The sequence below is a fragment of the Dasypus novemcinctus genome, chromosome 26 (assembly GCF_030445035.2).
Source record: "Dasypus novemcinctus isolate mDasNov1 chromosome 26, mDasNov1.1.hap2, whole genome shotgun sequence".
NCBI lineage: Eukaryota > Metazoa > Chordata > Mammalia > Cingulata > Dasypodidae > Dasypus > Dasypus novemcinctus.
This window is the reverse complement of record NC_080698.1, coordinates 20,980,516-20,998,468: the sequence shown is the minus strand read 5'-3', so window position 1 is coordinate 20,998,468 and position 17,953 is coordinate 20,980,516. Positions and strand designations below refer to the sequence as shown.

At 38.5% G+C, this 17,953-nt stretch overlaps 1 protein-coding gene across 8 annotated transcripts in view; it reads left to right on the top strand.

Moving 5' to 3' along the window:
• Nucleotides 1-17,953, top strand: part of FHIT (fragile histidine triad diadenosine triphosphatase) — a 1,565,692-nt gene that overhangs the window by 1,312,639 nt on the left and 235,100 nt on the right. For all 8 annotated transcript variants that reach the window (XM_058288169.2, XM_071212131.1, XM_012521179.3 and 5 more), the window contains one exon: nucleotides 8,679-8,747. In XM_058288169.2, the coding sequence (XP_058144152.1) occupies nucleotides 8,679-8,747 (69 nt within the window). The remainder of the gene's footprint in view (nucleotides 1-8,678; nucleotides 8,748-17,953) is intronic.

The following is a 17,953-nucleotide window of genomic DNA, read 5'->3' as shown; positions in this document are numbered from 1 at the left end:
AAACACAAACTATGGGGTGGTAATGGTCCAAAGTAGAATATATTCAGTAAGACACATTGCAGAAACCACCTTCTGGTTTAGAGCAGAGCAGTTTATTCTAAAATATTGTCAAAACTACTGCATGTAATATAGTAATTGTTAGAATTTATTAAATATTTAGAATATTCCAGCATTGGCCTAAGCACTTAATCTACAGTATTTCATTTAATCCTCATAATTCTATGTGTTCAGATACTTTATTACCCCCATTTGAAAGATGAAGACAGGTGAGATGAAAGAAGTTAAGAAACTCAGTAAGAGGCAGAAGTAGGAATTAACCTTGGCCCTCCATCTCCAGTGTCTGCACACCAAGTCACCTCTCTGGATGCATCTCCCTTTGTGAGATCTGGACAAGTTAGGGTGAGTGAGGTTTGCTAAAAAGAGCAATTGGAGACATGAGCCAGGAGTTGGAAGTTCTAGCCCTGGCTTTGCCGTTGCTTTGGTATGGGCTTTAGAAGAGCCACTTGCTTCTTCCATAAAATGAACACAGTAGATAGTATTGAGGGTTCCTCAAGATTTTAATTATTCATTTTTATCCATTACATATATATATATATATATATATATATATATATCCCCCCCCCACTAATGTCAGTGTCCTTGGGACCCCAAAATCAAAACAGAGGAGAGTGGAGCTGTTCCACTTGAATCAGGGATGGAGAACTGAAGCCTTCTGCCCTCTCTGGTGAAGTGTTCTTGCTCCCACTTAGTAGCTGTCCAGATGATAACTCTATGGTTAACTTTTTGAGAAACTGCCAGTTCACTTTCCATAACAGCTGTACCGTTTTCTATTCCCACCAGCAATGTATGAGGGTACCAATTTCTCCACATTTTCACCAAAACTTATTATTATCTGTCTTTTTGATTATAGCCTTCCTAGTGAGTGTGGAGTGGTTTTGATTTACATTTCCCTAGTATCTAATGATGTTGAACATCTTTTCATGTGCTTCTTGGCCATTCGTAATGTCTACTCAAGTCCTTGACCCATTTTTAATTGGGTTTTTGTCTTTTATTATTGAGTTGTAAGCGTTCTTTGTATATTCTAAATACAAGTCCCTTATCTGATATATGATTTGCAGAACTTTGCTCCCATTCTATGGTTTGTCTTTTCATTTTCTTGATGGTATCCTTTAAAGTACAAAAAAATTGTTTTTATTTGTTTTCATTTTTGTTTTTTGATTCTGCTGATATTCACCCTTTTCCACTTACAAGGACCCTTAAAAAGAATTGGGCCCACCCAGATAGTCTAGGATCATCTCCCTAAAGTCAGCTGATTAAACAACCTAAATCCCCCTGGTTCTTCTTTGCTGTGTAACTGAACAAAGTCACAGGTCCGAGGGTTAGGACTTGGGTGTCTTTGAGCGGGACATTCACTGCCCACCACAAGACTGCTTTTGGGTCCTTTAGATTGAGACCTGCCTTATGCAACTGCTTTTCGGCAGGTCTAAAGGAGTGGTTGAGGCAGCAGGACACAAATTATGGAGCAGCGTGGCTCCCTAGCCTCCCCTGCCCTTCCACTTGCTCTCCATCCCCCATCTGAACAAAGAGTTTCTAGACACTTAAACCAGGATTTCCCAAAGAGTGATTTCTTCCCTCCTCTGCAGATGCGCTCTTTCCTTCACAGCAAAACTCCTTGGAAGAATTGTCAGTGCTTTGTGTTTCTGCTTCTTCACGTCCCCTTCTCCTTTAAACCCACTTAGTTGAGTTTTGTCCCGTATAATCAAATTACAATATATTCTGACAAGAACAAAAGACATCAGTATGACTACACTAAGCATCTTCAGTTGGAAGGAGAAACAAAGTGGAATTAAAAAATAGGCAGGGCCCATAAAATGGTGTCAGGAGGTCAAAGCTCAGAGAAATCCTACCTTGGGAGAAAAGCCTGGAGATAACAGAAAGGATTTTTAAAGCTAAAATTGATTCAAGCATATGAACAAAGAAGAAGTTCACTAATTGCTTGATAAAAATCACATGAAGTTAATAAACGAGGGAGGAAAGAATTGGTATTGGATGGATCTGTTCATCTATGTTGGTCATGGCTTCTGGCTGGGCAGAGGTGAGGTAGTGCTGGCACTCAGGAGATAATACTCCTGCTTCCAGCAATTTAAGTATCTATGAAAGACAAATTCCACTCCAGGATCCTGATCAAAGAAATGGCTCAAAAATAATAGAGTCTAGGAGAGGAATCGGGAGGGCACAGTGCGTGGGTGTATTAGGAGCAGGCATTTGGAACAGGGAAAAGCAGTGTGGTATACCGAGGGACGGCGTTGTGTGGTGGTGAAAAGCCAAGACTCTGGCCTCTGGGATAGGCTCAGGTTCAGATGGCAGCACCCAGTCCCTCCCTGCAGGAGCCTGGGCAAGTCACTAAATCTCTCTAGGTCCGTCTCTGCACCTGGAAATGGCAATATGGTTATTACCCACCTCTTAAGAGTATTATAAAGAGTAATTGAAATAATGATGTAAACCAGCACAGGGCCAGCCACATAGTGAACGTTCAACAGACATGTTATTGATGACTGCCACAACTGAACGTAAGAATAGTTATTGAAACTAGTGGGTTCAGGAAACATAAATCAGTTCCCAAAACAGGATTTCTTCCTGCCTCTGCAGTTACCATTCCCCTTCAGAGCAAAACTCCTTGTAATAAATGTCTGTGTTTGATACTTCTGCTTCCTCACATCCTACTCTCTCTTTTCTATTAAATTGTCTTTTTTTTTAAGATACATAAATTACAAATAATGTCACATTATAAAATATGAGGTCCCCACACATCCCACACCCCCCACTCCTCCCTTAAACCCATTTCACTTTTTTAATAACAGCTTTATTGAGATGTAATTCAAATACCATAAATGTACCCATTTAAACTGTACAATTTAGTGTTTTTTAGTACATTCACAGTGGTGTACAACCATCAGTACTATCTAATTCCAGAATGTTTTCATCACTGCATAAGGAAACTGGGTACCCATAGAGCAGTTACTCCCCATTCCTGTCTTCTCCAGCCCCTAGCAACCAGCAATATGCTTCTCTGTCAGTTTGCCTCTTCTGGATATTTCATAAATGCCTCTTCTGGATATTTCATAAAACAATATGTATTCTTTTGTGTCTGGCTTCTCTTGCGTAGCATAGTTTTTTCATTTTGCAGTATTTCATTCTTTTTATGGCCAAATAATATACCATTGCATGTATATACCACATTGTGTTTATCCATTCATCTGCTGATGGACATTTGGGATATTTCAGCATTTTGCATCTTATAAATAATTCTGCTATGAACCAATGCTATGTGCATCAGTGTTTGTGTAGACATATGCTCTCATTTGTCTCATATATGACCCATGAGTAGAATTTCTGGGTCATACACTAACTCTCTGATTAACCTTTTGAGGAACTGCCAGACTCTTTTCCACAGTAGCTGTGCTATTTTACATTCTCATTAGCAATGTGTGAGAGTTCCAATATCTCTATGTCCTCATCAACACTTGTTATTGTCTGTCTTTTTTATTATAGCTGGCCTAGTGGGTTTGAAGTGGTTTTAATTTGCATATCCCTAATGGCTAGTGATGTTGAGCATCCTTCCATGTGCCTTTCTGTTACGTTTTTATCCCCCCTCTTCCTCCCACCAACTTCACTGAAACCAACTCAAACTCTCAGCAACATCTGACACTCTGAATTACACTGCTTGAAATTTTCTTCTCTAGGCTGTTGGGACTTACTTTCTCTTGCTTTGCATCCTTCTTTACAGTTTCCTTAATCAGATTCCTACTTCTCTTCCCAAATTTGAAATGTTGGGGTTTCCCAATACCTAGTCTTTAGTTCTGCCCTACTGTATTTTTCTTCATGACACTTGTCTCCATCTGAAATAAAATTATACATTTAGTTACTTGTTTATTTTCTATAGCCTCCATTGTATGGGGCCAAGGGCTTTGTCTTGTCCATCATTATATCCTTTGTTTCTGGCATAGAGCCTGACACTAACTATTAGAAGACTGTAAATAGATGTTATATGACTAAAAGCCTGGGGACTCCATAAATTTCTTGAGTACTGTATTAAAATCATACAATTGCCATTCATGGGTGTCCTCTCAAATACTTTAATATATTAATGAGCATTGTGAAATTGTATTTGACGACAGAAAATTTTTGGTATGGAATAAGTCATTGGACTCTTTAAAATGCTTTTCCAACCCAAACAGCTAAAAACTGTAATCTTCAGAAAAGGTTTGGAAAAATTTTTATTAGGTACCTGATTTGTTAGCACAGCAAAAGGTAAATTATGACCACCAAGGCTCTCTGTGAATTCACTAAGAACATGCGATGGCAAGTTATTCCCTTCTCTTCTGTTTATAGGCTTTTATCAAGATGCCATTCTGTTGGACGGCCATGGCAATAGTATTTCTACACAAAAGTGTGGCTTTGGGCTGGCTTGATCATGATTTCCCTGTTCTGACAAGTTGAGTGGGTTGTCAGGATCCTGTAGTCAGCCTGCCACTTGAGAATTTATGTCAAGATATCAGGCTGGATTGAGATCTATGCCCTTGGGGAAAAATCATCCATACAGTGAGATGTTTACTGTCTTCAGTGTCACAGTGAATTTCAAGTGGTTACCAAAGACCAAGAATAGCATTTCCAGGGCAGGTGGTAATAGAGACTATGGAGATGGCCTTGAACACTAAACCCAGGGAAGCAAGTTAAAGAAAAGGAGGCATGAAATGAAACTGGACCCAGGGGTTTCCCCTAATGTAAGTTCACACCATGTATCTGTGATGGAGACAGTAAGAGGCAGTTTCCTCAGGACAAGGGAAGGGGGGAGGGTGGTCAGAGTGCAGGCAGCCAGGGAAGCAGTCAAAATTAGGTCTCCACATAATGCAATACAGAGGGCAAAGCAGTGAGCAACCTCGGTAGCTACAACACAATTTGGCGGGATGGGAGTCAAGAACAGAATGGACAGTCTAAGCCAGGGGTTCTCAAAATATGGCCCAGGGCAAGCAAAGTTGACAACACCTGGAAGCTTGTAAGAAATGCAGATTCTCATAGCCCAGTACTCTGTGTTTGAACAAGTCTCAGCTGCATGATGAAGTTGAAGAGCCACTAGTGAGTAGTCTAAGCAATAGAAACAATCTTCAGTGTCAAAGACACTTCAACAATGTGCTATTCAGGGGGCATTTTAAATATCTTCCTCCTGGTGCAAGAACCAATCCCTGACTGTGATCGCTACTTGGTCTGCAAGTGCAAAGTAAAAATAAAAATAAAAATAATAATTACAAACATAAATGATAAGTATAATAATACTACAGCTACATATATTGAGTACTAGCTCTGTGTTAAGGAGCATGCTAAGCACATCCTTAGCACATTTGACCCTCTTCACAACCCTCCAAGTTAAGAACTATTGCAACCTCCATTTTATAGATAGGGATATCGAGATGCAGAACTTTATCAGACAAAGTCACGCAGCTTAGAAGTGGTAGGTCCAGGATTTGTGTTAGGCAATTTGACTTCAGGTCTGGAATACTTGATTACTAGAAAGTACCAGGGACATTATGGATGGAAGGAAGGAAGGGAGCGAGGGAAGGAGGGAAGGAGGAACCAAGGAAGGAAGAAGAATGAATAGCAGCAGGTTTTAGAAGTAAGATAGAGTGAAGGCTCCTTTAAGGATGGGCTATTTCCTAATACTTGGCATTTTTCTAGACTTGCTTTTAATTCAACCAGGCTATGGACTTGAATGAATTTCAGCCTGGGTCCTTCCTGCATGGCTTTCTCCTGAGGATTTGGATCCATATGTAGTTTGTGATTATTTTCCTGTCTTTGTTTTTCTTCCTTCTTTCCCTATGCTCATATATCTTTCTGATCTAAACACATACTTGCCCCAGTTACTGAGGAAGCTGTAACTGACTTTGTCACTGACTAGAGAATATTCTGACAAATGAATGTCACCCTTTGGGTCATGTCACATGGTCTGATTAAAAGCTCTATCTGCTTGTTCACCTTGGTTCACCTCGCTCCCCGCCTCTGCTTTAATAGCACATCCCTCCTCTCCCCTCATCTTGTACACCAAAGACACAGGAATATTTAATCTTACATTCTCCAGATGCCCTTTGGAAGCTAGAATCCTTATCTGGTGATCAAAAAGGGATGGGCATTCAATAGCCAGAACATCTTAAAAAGAAAAAGCAAAGTTGGAGGACTCTCACTTCTGGACTTTAAATCATATTACCTAGCTACAATGGTAAAAATAGCATGGGTACTGGCATAAAGACAGACACATAGACCAATGGAACTGAATTGATGGATCAGAAACATCTACAGTCAGGCAATTTTTGACAAGCCTGTCAAACTGACCCAGCTCTGGCAGAATAGTCCATTAAAAAAATGGTGCTGAGAGAACTGGATATCCATAGCCAAAAGAAAGAAAGAGGACTCCTATCTTACACTTTATACAAAAATTAACTCAAAATGGATCAAAAACCTATATATAAAAATATCCAAACATTTTTATGTACCCTGTATACATGCCCTGGAGAACTCCCTCCCAACCACGTGCCCCCTATCAATAACACCCCATACCAGTGTTCCTCCCCTGCCATAGTCATGGGTGGTACTACAGGGACAGATGCTGGACATTGTATGTCCTGCCATAGCCCACTGGGTGGACTGGGGGATAGTGTAAACTACAATGTAAACCACTATCCACGTGGTGAGGCAGTGCTCCAAAATGTATTCACAAAATACAATGAATGTGCCACGATGATGAAAGACGTTATTAATGCAGGAGGAGTGGGGTGAGGGGGATGGGGAGTATATGGGGACCTCATATTTTTTTAAAGTAACATTTAAAAAAATAAAGAAGGGAGAAAAAAAATCTCTATATAAAAGCAAGAACCATAAAGCTCCTAAAAAAAAAAATGTAGGAAAACATCCTCAAGACCTGATTGTAGGTGGTGGACTCTTAAAGAGATAAGAGGAGGACTGAGATGGATTACTGATCCTTAATGTCTGTAGAAGTTTTAATTAACTTTACTGTAAAAGTGTAGAAATGCATAGAATTTATGGTAACACATTGTAATGAGTAACAGCTAGTTTATAAATGGGAATGTGGCTGGAAAGAATAGTCTGGGGATGTAAATGACAATTGAAAAAGAGCTAGAGAATAATCTAGGGACTGAACTACACAGTAAACCCAGAGGTGGATGAGAATTAAGGTTGATGATACATATGCAAGAATGTCCTTTGTGAGCTAGAGCAGATGCACACCACTATTGCTGGGTAGTGGCAAAATGCAGAAGCATGGGAAAACTACAACTGGAGTAACCTGTGGACTATGGTTCACAGCAATACCATAATAGTCATGCTTTAATGCCAAAGATATACTGTGTTGATAATGGGACAGTATAGAAAAAGCGTGCCGAATGTATGCTATGGATCATGGTTAGTGGTAATAGTCTGATGATATTATCTCAAAATCTGTAACAAATGTTCCACCATGGTGTGGTGTAGTGTGTTGATAGAGGGGTGTTGTATGGGAATTCCACACATGTCCCTGATTATTTTGTAAGTTCACAACTTCTGCAATAAAAATATATTAAAAAAAAAAAAAGGGATAGGCATGATCAAAGATGAGGTATGATTCTTTGCCTCTCTATATTAGGCTTTGTATTTTCAAATTCCTCCTCATGTCTTATGATAAATGCCAGAACATAGCTCAAGGCAGGGGTGAGGTTTAACTTCAGCCAAGGTATAATAGAAGCTATTTGGTAAGTAAAATTTTCAAATGGTAGTTTAGTCTTGAAGAACATATTGAAATTAGCTACACTGCACGCCTTGATTCATGATCTCTGCATAAGAGCATTGTTATATATAGTACCCCGGTGCTTTAGTAGAAGAGAGAGATGGGCTGTTTAAAGATTACTACGTCCGCAGAATCAGTGCCTGTGCTGATGTAGAATGTGCAGGCAAGAGCAGAGGAGCTGGCTTTCTACGCTAACACTACCACTTCCTGTGCAGCCTTGTCATTTCTGGGCATCAATTTCTTCATCTGTAAAATGGAGATGGGGTAGAATTTGCCTCGTAAGATTAAGAGGATTAAATGAGATAAATGCCAAGCACAGAGCTTTGCTTAGCATAGTAAGTAAAACTTAATAAGTGAGACCTGTTTGTATTAATGATTATATGATTATTATTCGGAGCTCTGATCCTGTAACTTGGCCCATCTTACTTCCTACTTCCATGCATTCTCTCTTAATTTATGCAGTTCCCTGTTAGCCAATTCTTGTTTCTTGTCAGTTGCAGAGCCACAATGGTCACCTTTTAAGATGCCTCTGTCATATCAAAGCTGTGGCTAAATATAACCAAGAATGACAACTATGAATAATTCCACAGAGCCCCTAAAACACTCTGGCATTTCACTCAAACTCTCATATATGCCACCAAGTTGTTCTTTCTTGTTTTGCACCTCTCTATTCTCAGCAGATTTCAGATATAGTTACTGAAGGTGAACATCATCTTCCTCTGAAAATAATCCAGCAGGAACCAATGTGGAGTAATTGGGCCTTCATGAGAACATCACTGTCAAGTCTAAAAATATATGGGGAGATAATCACATTTCATTTTTTTCTTTCTCTCTTGTACATTTTCAGCATGTTCACATCCACGTTCTTCCCAGGAAGGCTGGAGACTTTAGCAGGAATGACAGCATCTATGATGAGGTGAGTCTTCTCTCTCTGATCTTACTGTTTGATCATAGAGGCTGTCGGTGTGATGAAATCAATCTAGTGAACTAGTGTGATTTGGGAAGTGGTGGCAGAGGCTGAGGAGCCAAGAATGGCCATTATGGGAACCCAAGACAAATGAATTATAATGACTTTCTCTAACAAAACCCAGGAGATACCAAGTGCTCTTGTGATTTATGCCCTATCATTTACCAGGACACTAAATACTTGCATGGAAACTTGATCCATATTCTCTAAAGGAGAAAATTTGCAGTACATGATTAGAAATCAAACAGATTTATGTATGATTTTAAAAATTAAATGCTAGTTTAATTTTTAAACTATTTTAGAACTTAGTTTGTGTCCCCAAATAGCATTTATTCAGAGTAGAACTTTGAATTGTCATCAATAGAAATTAGGTTGGTTTGAGTATAACCTACATATCAACTTTTAATAGTTAGTTGTTTCCCGGATACATCTATTCAAAGATATGTGAAAACACTGTAAAGATGAATTAGCAAGAGCTAAATGATCTATACCTATGATCTGCAACCTGTGCTGGATCAGGCTGGTACAAAATATAAACAATTTCAAAATAATTTGTTTACCCTTATCCTAGCCAAGCAAGGATAAATAGTATATGTTACCCATATATCAGAGCTTATTAAATGTTGGTGGTGTCCTATGGAAAGGACTTTGGGACTGTTTTAGGTGCAACAAGGAAAGTGCTGTGATTGATTAGCAATGTCTGCCATGGGTGTCAAATAGGAGACAGGCGAAATGTTGGCTATTTGGCTCTCATGTTTTAACCCATTCAGAATGATTTTTAAAGTATATTTGTTTTCATTTTGGTTGCAAATTATATGGCTCTCCCAGGTGAAACTATCTGAGTCTCTCCATGTAGGTTCCAGGCTTCAGCTAGAGTCTATGCATGTGTTCCTAACTATAGAGCTTATTTGCAGTAATTGGGTAGTAAATGGTTACCCAGACCCTGAAAAGAAAGAATGAGAAGTCAGCCATTAATAATGAGACATATAATTAATTTTTCTGGCACTCACTGGATCACATGAGGGGACTGGTTATCATGCTTTGGGGACATTCCTCACTATCTCATACTTCCTGTGAATAGTAGGGTGGAAATGGTCTAGGTCACTGGTTCCTAAATCCTTGTCTGTGGACCAGTTACCTAATTCCAGATTCCCAGGAGTTTCCACCCCTAGAGATTCTGATACAATAGATTGCAGAGGACATTATGATAATGTCTCCAAGAAATTTTGATGCACAGGTAGGGTTGGGAACATGTTCACTCCCAATTTGAGCTTTCCCAAAGCTATAATCCTATAATATTGTAATCTGGATTTATATTCCAGTATTATGTAATTTGGATGTGAAATGGGATGTGGGGCTGGTAAGAGCTTAGCATATATATCTTATTTTCCTATTAACACAAACTAAGGTTAATAAAATGTTGACAAGTACAGGCCATTTTAATGAATAAATTAGCTCATGATTTATATACAAGAAAATACCTCTAAAGAGGTATTAAAAGTGCTTGGAAAGTCTGTTTTCTTAGGCTGCACAGTCACCTTGAAATCTTTTTTTTTAAATCCCAAATGTGCCTGTCACAGAAGTTACAGTGTTACATTTGAGCCCACCTCAAGTCAAGGTGTCTGATGATCAGGTTGGTTTGTGGTCTTTCTCTCCTTCCTTACTCTTTTGTCCCTTGCATATGTTCTGGTGACTTCTCCAGCACCACAGATGAATTAAATGTGCTCCTACTTCCCATCTATGGGAGGAGCATATGAGAAGTGATTACACTAAGAATTATTTTGTTAATCACCAAGTAAGTCATACAGGCAATGCTTGCTAAGAAAAATTGTGGTACAAGACTGTGAAGAGATTAAGCATTGGAGATAGGTAGAACTAGGTTCAAATCCCGGTGTCACCCACTAACTGTGACATTGGGAAGATCACTTAACCTCTCTGTGTTTTAATTTCCTTACTGTTACAATGGACATAATAATACATAATACTTTAAAAGATTGTTGTGGGAATTGCATGAGATCCTGTAGTGAAATTCATCAGTGCTTGGTACATATTAAGCATTTGTTAATAAGTAGTTTTTTGTTATTTTTATTATTAATTTTGTTACCAATTTTGTTACCAAAAAAATCACAATTTTGTATAGTGAAAAGAGAATTGGACTAGAAATCAGAGATCAGAATTGTTAACAGTGCTAACAATGATATTAAATATAATCATGACAGAAATTCCCATTCATTTTATAAATTATTTATTGAGGATCTACTATGTCCCAGCAATGTGCTAGGTACTAGAGATATGTTAGAGGCAAGACAGGTCAGGTCTTCCCTCAAGGAGTATCTGGTATATGCCTATGTGTACACAGCATTTTATAGGACCTCTATATAAATAACTAGGTCATTATTAAAATATACTTGTGGGAGAAAGGATTGTCTTATAGCCACATTTTCAGATGAGAGCACTGGTCTTAGACACATGAAGCAACTTGCTGGTCACACAGATAGTAGACGGCAGAACACAAATTCAGCTCCAGGTGTGGTATTCTCATCCAGCACTCTTCCCAAGGGTCAGATTTCCAGTTTTCCCTCTGCCTGTAACCACTATTCTCACTATTTTCTTCTTTGAACAAAAATGATTCTCCAATTTGAGTACAAAGTAAGATAATGTCTATGAAAGTGACATGAAAAGCATGAGATATTGCACAGACATGATTGGTACAAAACATATGTGCACTAGACTGAGTGATATTAATCAGATGATGGAGTGATGAGGAATGGAATTTACCATGCTGATGGGAGTGCTTACTCTAGATTTTACACTTGTTCATAAAATACAACAAAGAGTTTGCCTTGGAGAGTGGGGCATTAGGGGGAGACAGGGACTGCAAGAAACTGAACTCAATAAAATACAATTGTATTCTTAATACTGAAGAAATAAAAAATGGTAGTTTAGAAGCCCTACATTATACCCAGGTTGGGAATGTTGGGTTCTCTCTGGATACTGTTTTAAGAGACATAGTGACTATGAAAGTTTGATGCTGTATGACCCTCAGAAAAGTATGTTCCTAACGTTAATCCATTCCTGTCGGTGTAAACCTATTGTAAGTAGGACCTTTGATTAGATTACTTCAATTAAGGTATGGCCTAGGATGGGTCTTAGTCCTCTTACTGGAGTCCTTTATAAGAGAATGAAATTCAGAGAGAGAGAAAGCCATGGAAACAATAGAGAAAGCCACAGAAGCAAGAAGCTAAAAGCAAGGAAACCCAGAAGAGAAAGGAGAGACCAGAAGACACTACCATGTACTTTGCCATGTGACAGAGGAGTCCCGGTTCACCAGCAGCTGGTCCTTAGGAGGAAAGCATCATCTTGATGATGCCTTGATTTGGACTTAAGAACTCTAAGCTTGTAAGCTAATAAATCCCCAACATTAAAGCCAACCCATTTCAGGTATATTGCTTTTAGCAGCCTAGCAGACTAGAACAGTGACAAATGGGAGACAGTTTACAGAACGGTGATTAAGATGGCAGGGTCTGTTAAACAGTGATTTGGGGTGGTTGATGGTTATGTTCTTTTCTGGAGAGGGAAAGACTTGTGGAGGGAATGCAGTGACAAGGTCACTCTTTATAAATGCCTGAAATGAAGTGGTGGTAGATGGAAAAGTATTAGATATATTCTTTGTGGCTCCAGAAAGCAGATCTGAGATTATTAGACTACAGGAAGGCAGATATCACCTCCACATAACAACAGGTAGAATTGATAGGAACTCATGAGAAATTAGAGTGCCTCAAGAGGGTATGAGTTTCTCATCCCTAGATCCATTCAGACAGAAAATGAATGGCCTCAGTTCTTGAGGAGGACTTCTACATTCAGTTGTTAATGGACCATGTGGTAACCTATATCCCTTTTGTGATTCCTGTTTTTACAGATTTGGCTAATTTGATCATTAACTCTCTTTTTAGTTCTTACAAAATTCTTTAACCAATAGGTTTTTTTTTTTTTGTTAATAGTATTACAACATTTGAGTATTTGATATTAAAATAGTTTCTTTTATGTTTAACTCATGGAAATTTGTGGTATAACTCTTTCTTGACCCACTATCAATTTTTATCAGTCCCAGCCTGCTTTCTGTTTTCCCTCCAGCTCAGGGTTACATATTGATGGTCCATGGGCCTTTCTTGTCTCAGATGTGTTCTATTTTGCCTGAAAAAAAAATTTTTTTTAATGAGTCTGAATGCTGTTAGGCATGCCACTCATTCTTTAGATCGCCACAGTTCCCATCACAACCTACTACTTACCTAGGCTTACTTGCTTCATTTTTGATATCTACATGGCCTCTGAAAGTATTTGAGTTTGAGATACCTGCCTATTTCAATGACTGTTCCTCTTCTCCCTAACACTCAAGTGTTATTTCCAGGATTCTGTGCCTAGCCCACTGTTCATGCCATTTATCTAAAACACCCAGTTCACCTTGATGCTAACCTATTACAAATGCTATGACACTTTAGCTTCATTTTCTTCATGTGTAAAAAGAAAAGCATAAAAGCTTCCAGGCAACAAAGATGTTAGTATAAGATGCTCCAGGGTGCCAGTCCCCCACAGAATCCTTGAACAACTAGCAAAAACTAGTGGAGCCATCTTCCTCAGAACTCCAGAAAACAGCTAAAGAGATGAAGTAATTGGGTAAGTGCAGAATAAATAAAATACAACTTAGAAACAATTGGAGGCGGCGGACTTGGTCCAGTGGTTAGGGTGTCCGTCTACCACATGTGAGGTCCGCGGTTCAAACCCCGGGCCTCCTTGATCTGTGTGGAGCTGGCCCATGTGCAGATGCACACAAGGAGTGCCCTGCCACGCAGGGGTGTCCCCCGCGTAGGGGAGCCCCACGCGCAAGGAGCGCACTCCGTAAGGAGAGCCGCCCAGCGCGAAAGAAAGTGCAGCCTGCCTAAGAATGGCACCGCCCACATGGAGAGCTAACACAAAAAGATGACTCAACAAAAAAGAAACACAGATTCCCGTGCCACTGACAACAACAGAAGCAGACAAAGAAGACACAGCAAATAGAAACAGAGAGCAGACAACTGGGGCTGGGGCTGGGCCGGGGGAGGGGGGGGAGATGAGGAGGGGAGAGAAATAAATAAATAAATAAAAATCTTAAAAAAAAAAAAGAAAGAAGTAGGAAATGATGGGCTACCCAAAGGAATAAGATAAAAATTCAGATAACAAAGACAAGAATTTGGAAAAGGCAGACAAAGACTTTTTAAAAAAAATTATCCTCTATATTTCAAGGAGATAAAAGAAAACACTGGAAAAGAACACAGGATATCAGGAACACAGTGGATTAATAATATGAGGGTCTCAATAAAGAGACAGAAATTTTAAAAAGAATCCAAACAGAAATACTGGAATAGAAAGCCATAAAAACTGAAATGAAAAATTCCATAGTGGGGATTAACAGAAGATTGCAACTGCAAGGAAAAAGAATCAGTGAACCTGAAGACAAGACAACTGAAATTATTCCAGCCAAGGAGCAGAAAGAAAACAAATGGAAAAATAATGAAGAAGGAAGAAGCCTAAGAGATCTTTGGGACACACCAAGCATACCAATATAAGTGTTCTGGGAGTCTCAGGAGCAGAAGAAAAAGGGAAGGTGACAGAAGGAATATTCAAAGAAATAATGCATAAGTCTGCCCAAAATTAATGAAACACATGAATTTGCACATCCAAGAAGTCCAATGAACCCCTAACAGGATAAACTTGAAGAAAACCATGCCCAGACATGTAGTAGTCAAATTGTAGAATGCCAAGAACAGGGAGAGAGTACTGAAATAGAAACACTTTAAATAGAAAAACAATGTGTTATGTCAGAAGGAGTCCCAATAAGATTAAATGCTGGTAGTGCATCAGAAACCATGGAGGTAAAAAGGCAGTAGAATGAAATATTTAGAAAAAGAAAACAGTTACCTGCAAACAATTGTATATCTAAAAATCCACAACAAAGCTACTAGAGCTAAAAAGCAAATTCACCAAAGTGACATACTGCAAGATCAATATGCAAAGTCAGTAGTGTTTCTATATACTAATAATGAATAATCTGAAGGGGATAATAAAAAAAAATTCCATTTGCAATTAATCTAAAAGAATCAAATATCTAGTAATAAATTTAACCAAAGATGTAAAGGACTTCTATGTAGAAAACTACAAAACATTGCTAAAAGAAATTGAAGAAGACCTAAATAAATGAAAGGACATTCTACATTCATGGAGTGGACATCTAAATATTGTTAAAGACCAATTCTACCCAAACACTTCACTGAATCTGCAAGTACAATTCCAATAAAAATTCCAGCAGCATTCCTTACAAAAATGGAAAAGCCAATCATCAAATTTATATGGAAGGGTAAGCAGCTCTGAAGAGCTAAAATCATCTTGGAAAAGAAGAATGAAATTGGAGGACTCATATTTCCTGATTTTAAAAAGTGTTACAAAGCTACAAAAATAAAAACAGCATGGTACTGGCACAAGTACAGATATAGAGACCAATGGAATTGAATTCAAAGTTCAGAAATAAACCCTCACGTCTATGACAAATTGATTTTTGACAAGAATGCCAAGGCCACTTAGTGGGGAAAGAATAGTCTATTCAACAAATGATTCTGGAAAAGGGAATATCCATATGAAAAATAATGAAGGAGGACCCCTAATTCACATCATATAAAAATGAACTTAAAATGGATTAAAGATCTAAATATAAGGACCAAACCTATAAAACTCTTAGAAGAAAACATAAGGAAATAGCTTCAGGACCTTGCATTAGACAATGGCTTCTTAGACATGACATTAAAAGCATGAGTAACAAAAGAAAAAAATAGATCAATTTGAATTTCATCAAAATTTAAAACTTTTGAGTGCTGAAGAACGTCATCACGAAAGTGCAAAGGCAAGCTACAGAATGGGAAAAAATATTTGGAAATCACATATTTGTAAGGGTTTAATATGCAGAATATATAAAGTAATCCTACAACTCATTAACAAAAAGACAGCCTCATTTTAAAATGGGGAAGAAACTTGAATAGACATTTCTCCAAAAATGATATGCCAATAGCCAAAACGCACTTGAAAAGATTCTCAATTTGATTAGCGATTAGGGAAACACAAATCAACTGTGATACCATTTCCTAGCCGCTAGAATGGCTACTATAAAAAATAAACAGAAATTATATTGGAGAGAATTTAGAAAAATAGGAGCACCCATTCATTTGTTAGTGGAAATGTAAAATGGTGCAACAGCTGTGGAGGGCAGCTTGGTGGTTCCTCAGAAAGTTACCTACACTATTACCATATGGCCAGGCAATTCCACTTTGAGGTGGATACCCAGAAGAAGTGAAAGCAGAGTCTTGAACACATATTTTTCCAATGAAATTCACAATGGCATTATTCTTAGTTATCAAGGGATGGAAGCAACCCAAGTGTTTATCAGCAGATGAATAGATAATCCTAATGTAGTATTTTACACATGATGGAATACTAGTCAGCCTTAAAAGGAATGGCGATCTGATATATATGATGATGTGGATGAACTTCGAAGACATCATATTGAGTGAAATAAGTCAGGTACAAAGGGACAAATATTGTATCATCTCACTGATATGAAATAATTAGATAAAGCAAATTTATAGAGTCAGAAACTAGAATACAAGCTACCAGGGGCCAGGGTGGAGTAGGAAATCAGGAGATAACACTTACTTGGTGCAGAGGTTTTGTTTGGGGTAATGAAACAGTTTTGTTAATGAATAGTGGTGATGGTAGCACATTATTGTGAATGTGATTAACATCACTGCATTATGTATTTGAATGTAGTTAACGGGAAATTTTAAGTTTTATATATAATATTAGACTAAACCTTAAAATGTAGGACTGTACAACACAAATAGTGAACCCAATATAATCTATGCACTGGACTATAGTAAGTAGTATAATTATTAATATAATACTATAGTTTCATCAGTTGTAACAGAGTTACCACACTAATGCGAAGTGTTAATAAAAGTGAAAATGGTTTGCGTTTGGTGGTTTGTGCTTTCTGCATGATTTTTCTATAAAACTACAGCTTCTCTAATTTAAAAAATGTTCATGGACATGGAAAAAAAAGAAAAGAAAATGATAAGAGAACTTGCCTCATGGGATCCATGAGAAGTTTAAATAAGATACAAGAAAAAGTATTAGAAGTGAGCCTGACACATGGTAAGGGTTCAATAAGTGTTAGTTCTTGTTATGGTACCTATTAATACTGTTACCAGAATCATCTCCTCCATTTTCACTTTTACTACCACCCATATAAGTTGACCTCAAATTATTTTCCCTAGACTTTTCTTTCCCACAATCTTCCAAATGTAATTTCCTCAGCTAGTTGGCATTTAATTCATCCTTAGTTATTCCACAGTCATCTAGATCTCAATAGGTTCAAAACAGAGGTCAGCATCTCCTTATCAAATGCCTCCTCCTCCTGCTTTCTCCACCTCAGTAGGGGACCCCAGCATCCATCCAGTCTTCAGGGTACATGGTAGGGAATTACCTATGAGTCCATTCTCACATCCTTCTTTTAGGCGAACACCACATCCTGCTACTTTTAATTCCTAGATATTTCTTAACTGCATCTTCCTCCCCCCACCCCCCCCACCCCATCCCTAGGACCACTGGTCATTCCAGGTTATTTACACTCTTTCCTTTCCTGGATTTCTGCAATAACCTCCTAACTTTTCTCCTCCCCCTTTGCCATGCCCCTCAGAACTATTACTGCCAGAGAAACATAAACAGATATGATCACTTCACTCCTTGACTCTGAACCCCGCAATGCACCCCACCCCGCACATACACCTCTTGCACGCCACGCTCTTTAGCCAGGCCAGAGATGCCCTCCTTCCATGCCTGCCCCTGCCAGTCCCACCGGCTTCCTTGTTTCTTTCTTTTTTTATCCTTCCCTCACATTCTATGCTCCAGCAATTTCTGATTTCTTTTTCTCATCCTGTTGCCTTTATTCATGTTGTTTCCTTCTTCTAGCCTAGAATGTCCTCCAGCTCTAAAAGCTGCTCAAAAATATGGACTGATTTAATGGATTAATGGATGATAGGGAAGAAAATGCACAAGGGAATTGGGACCCCTGA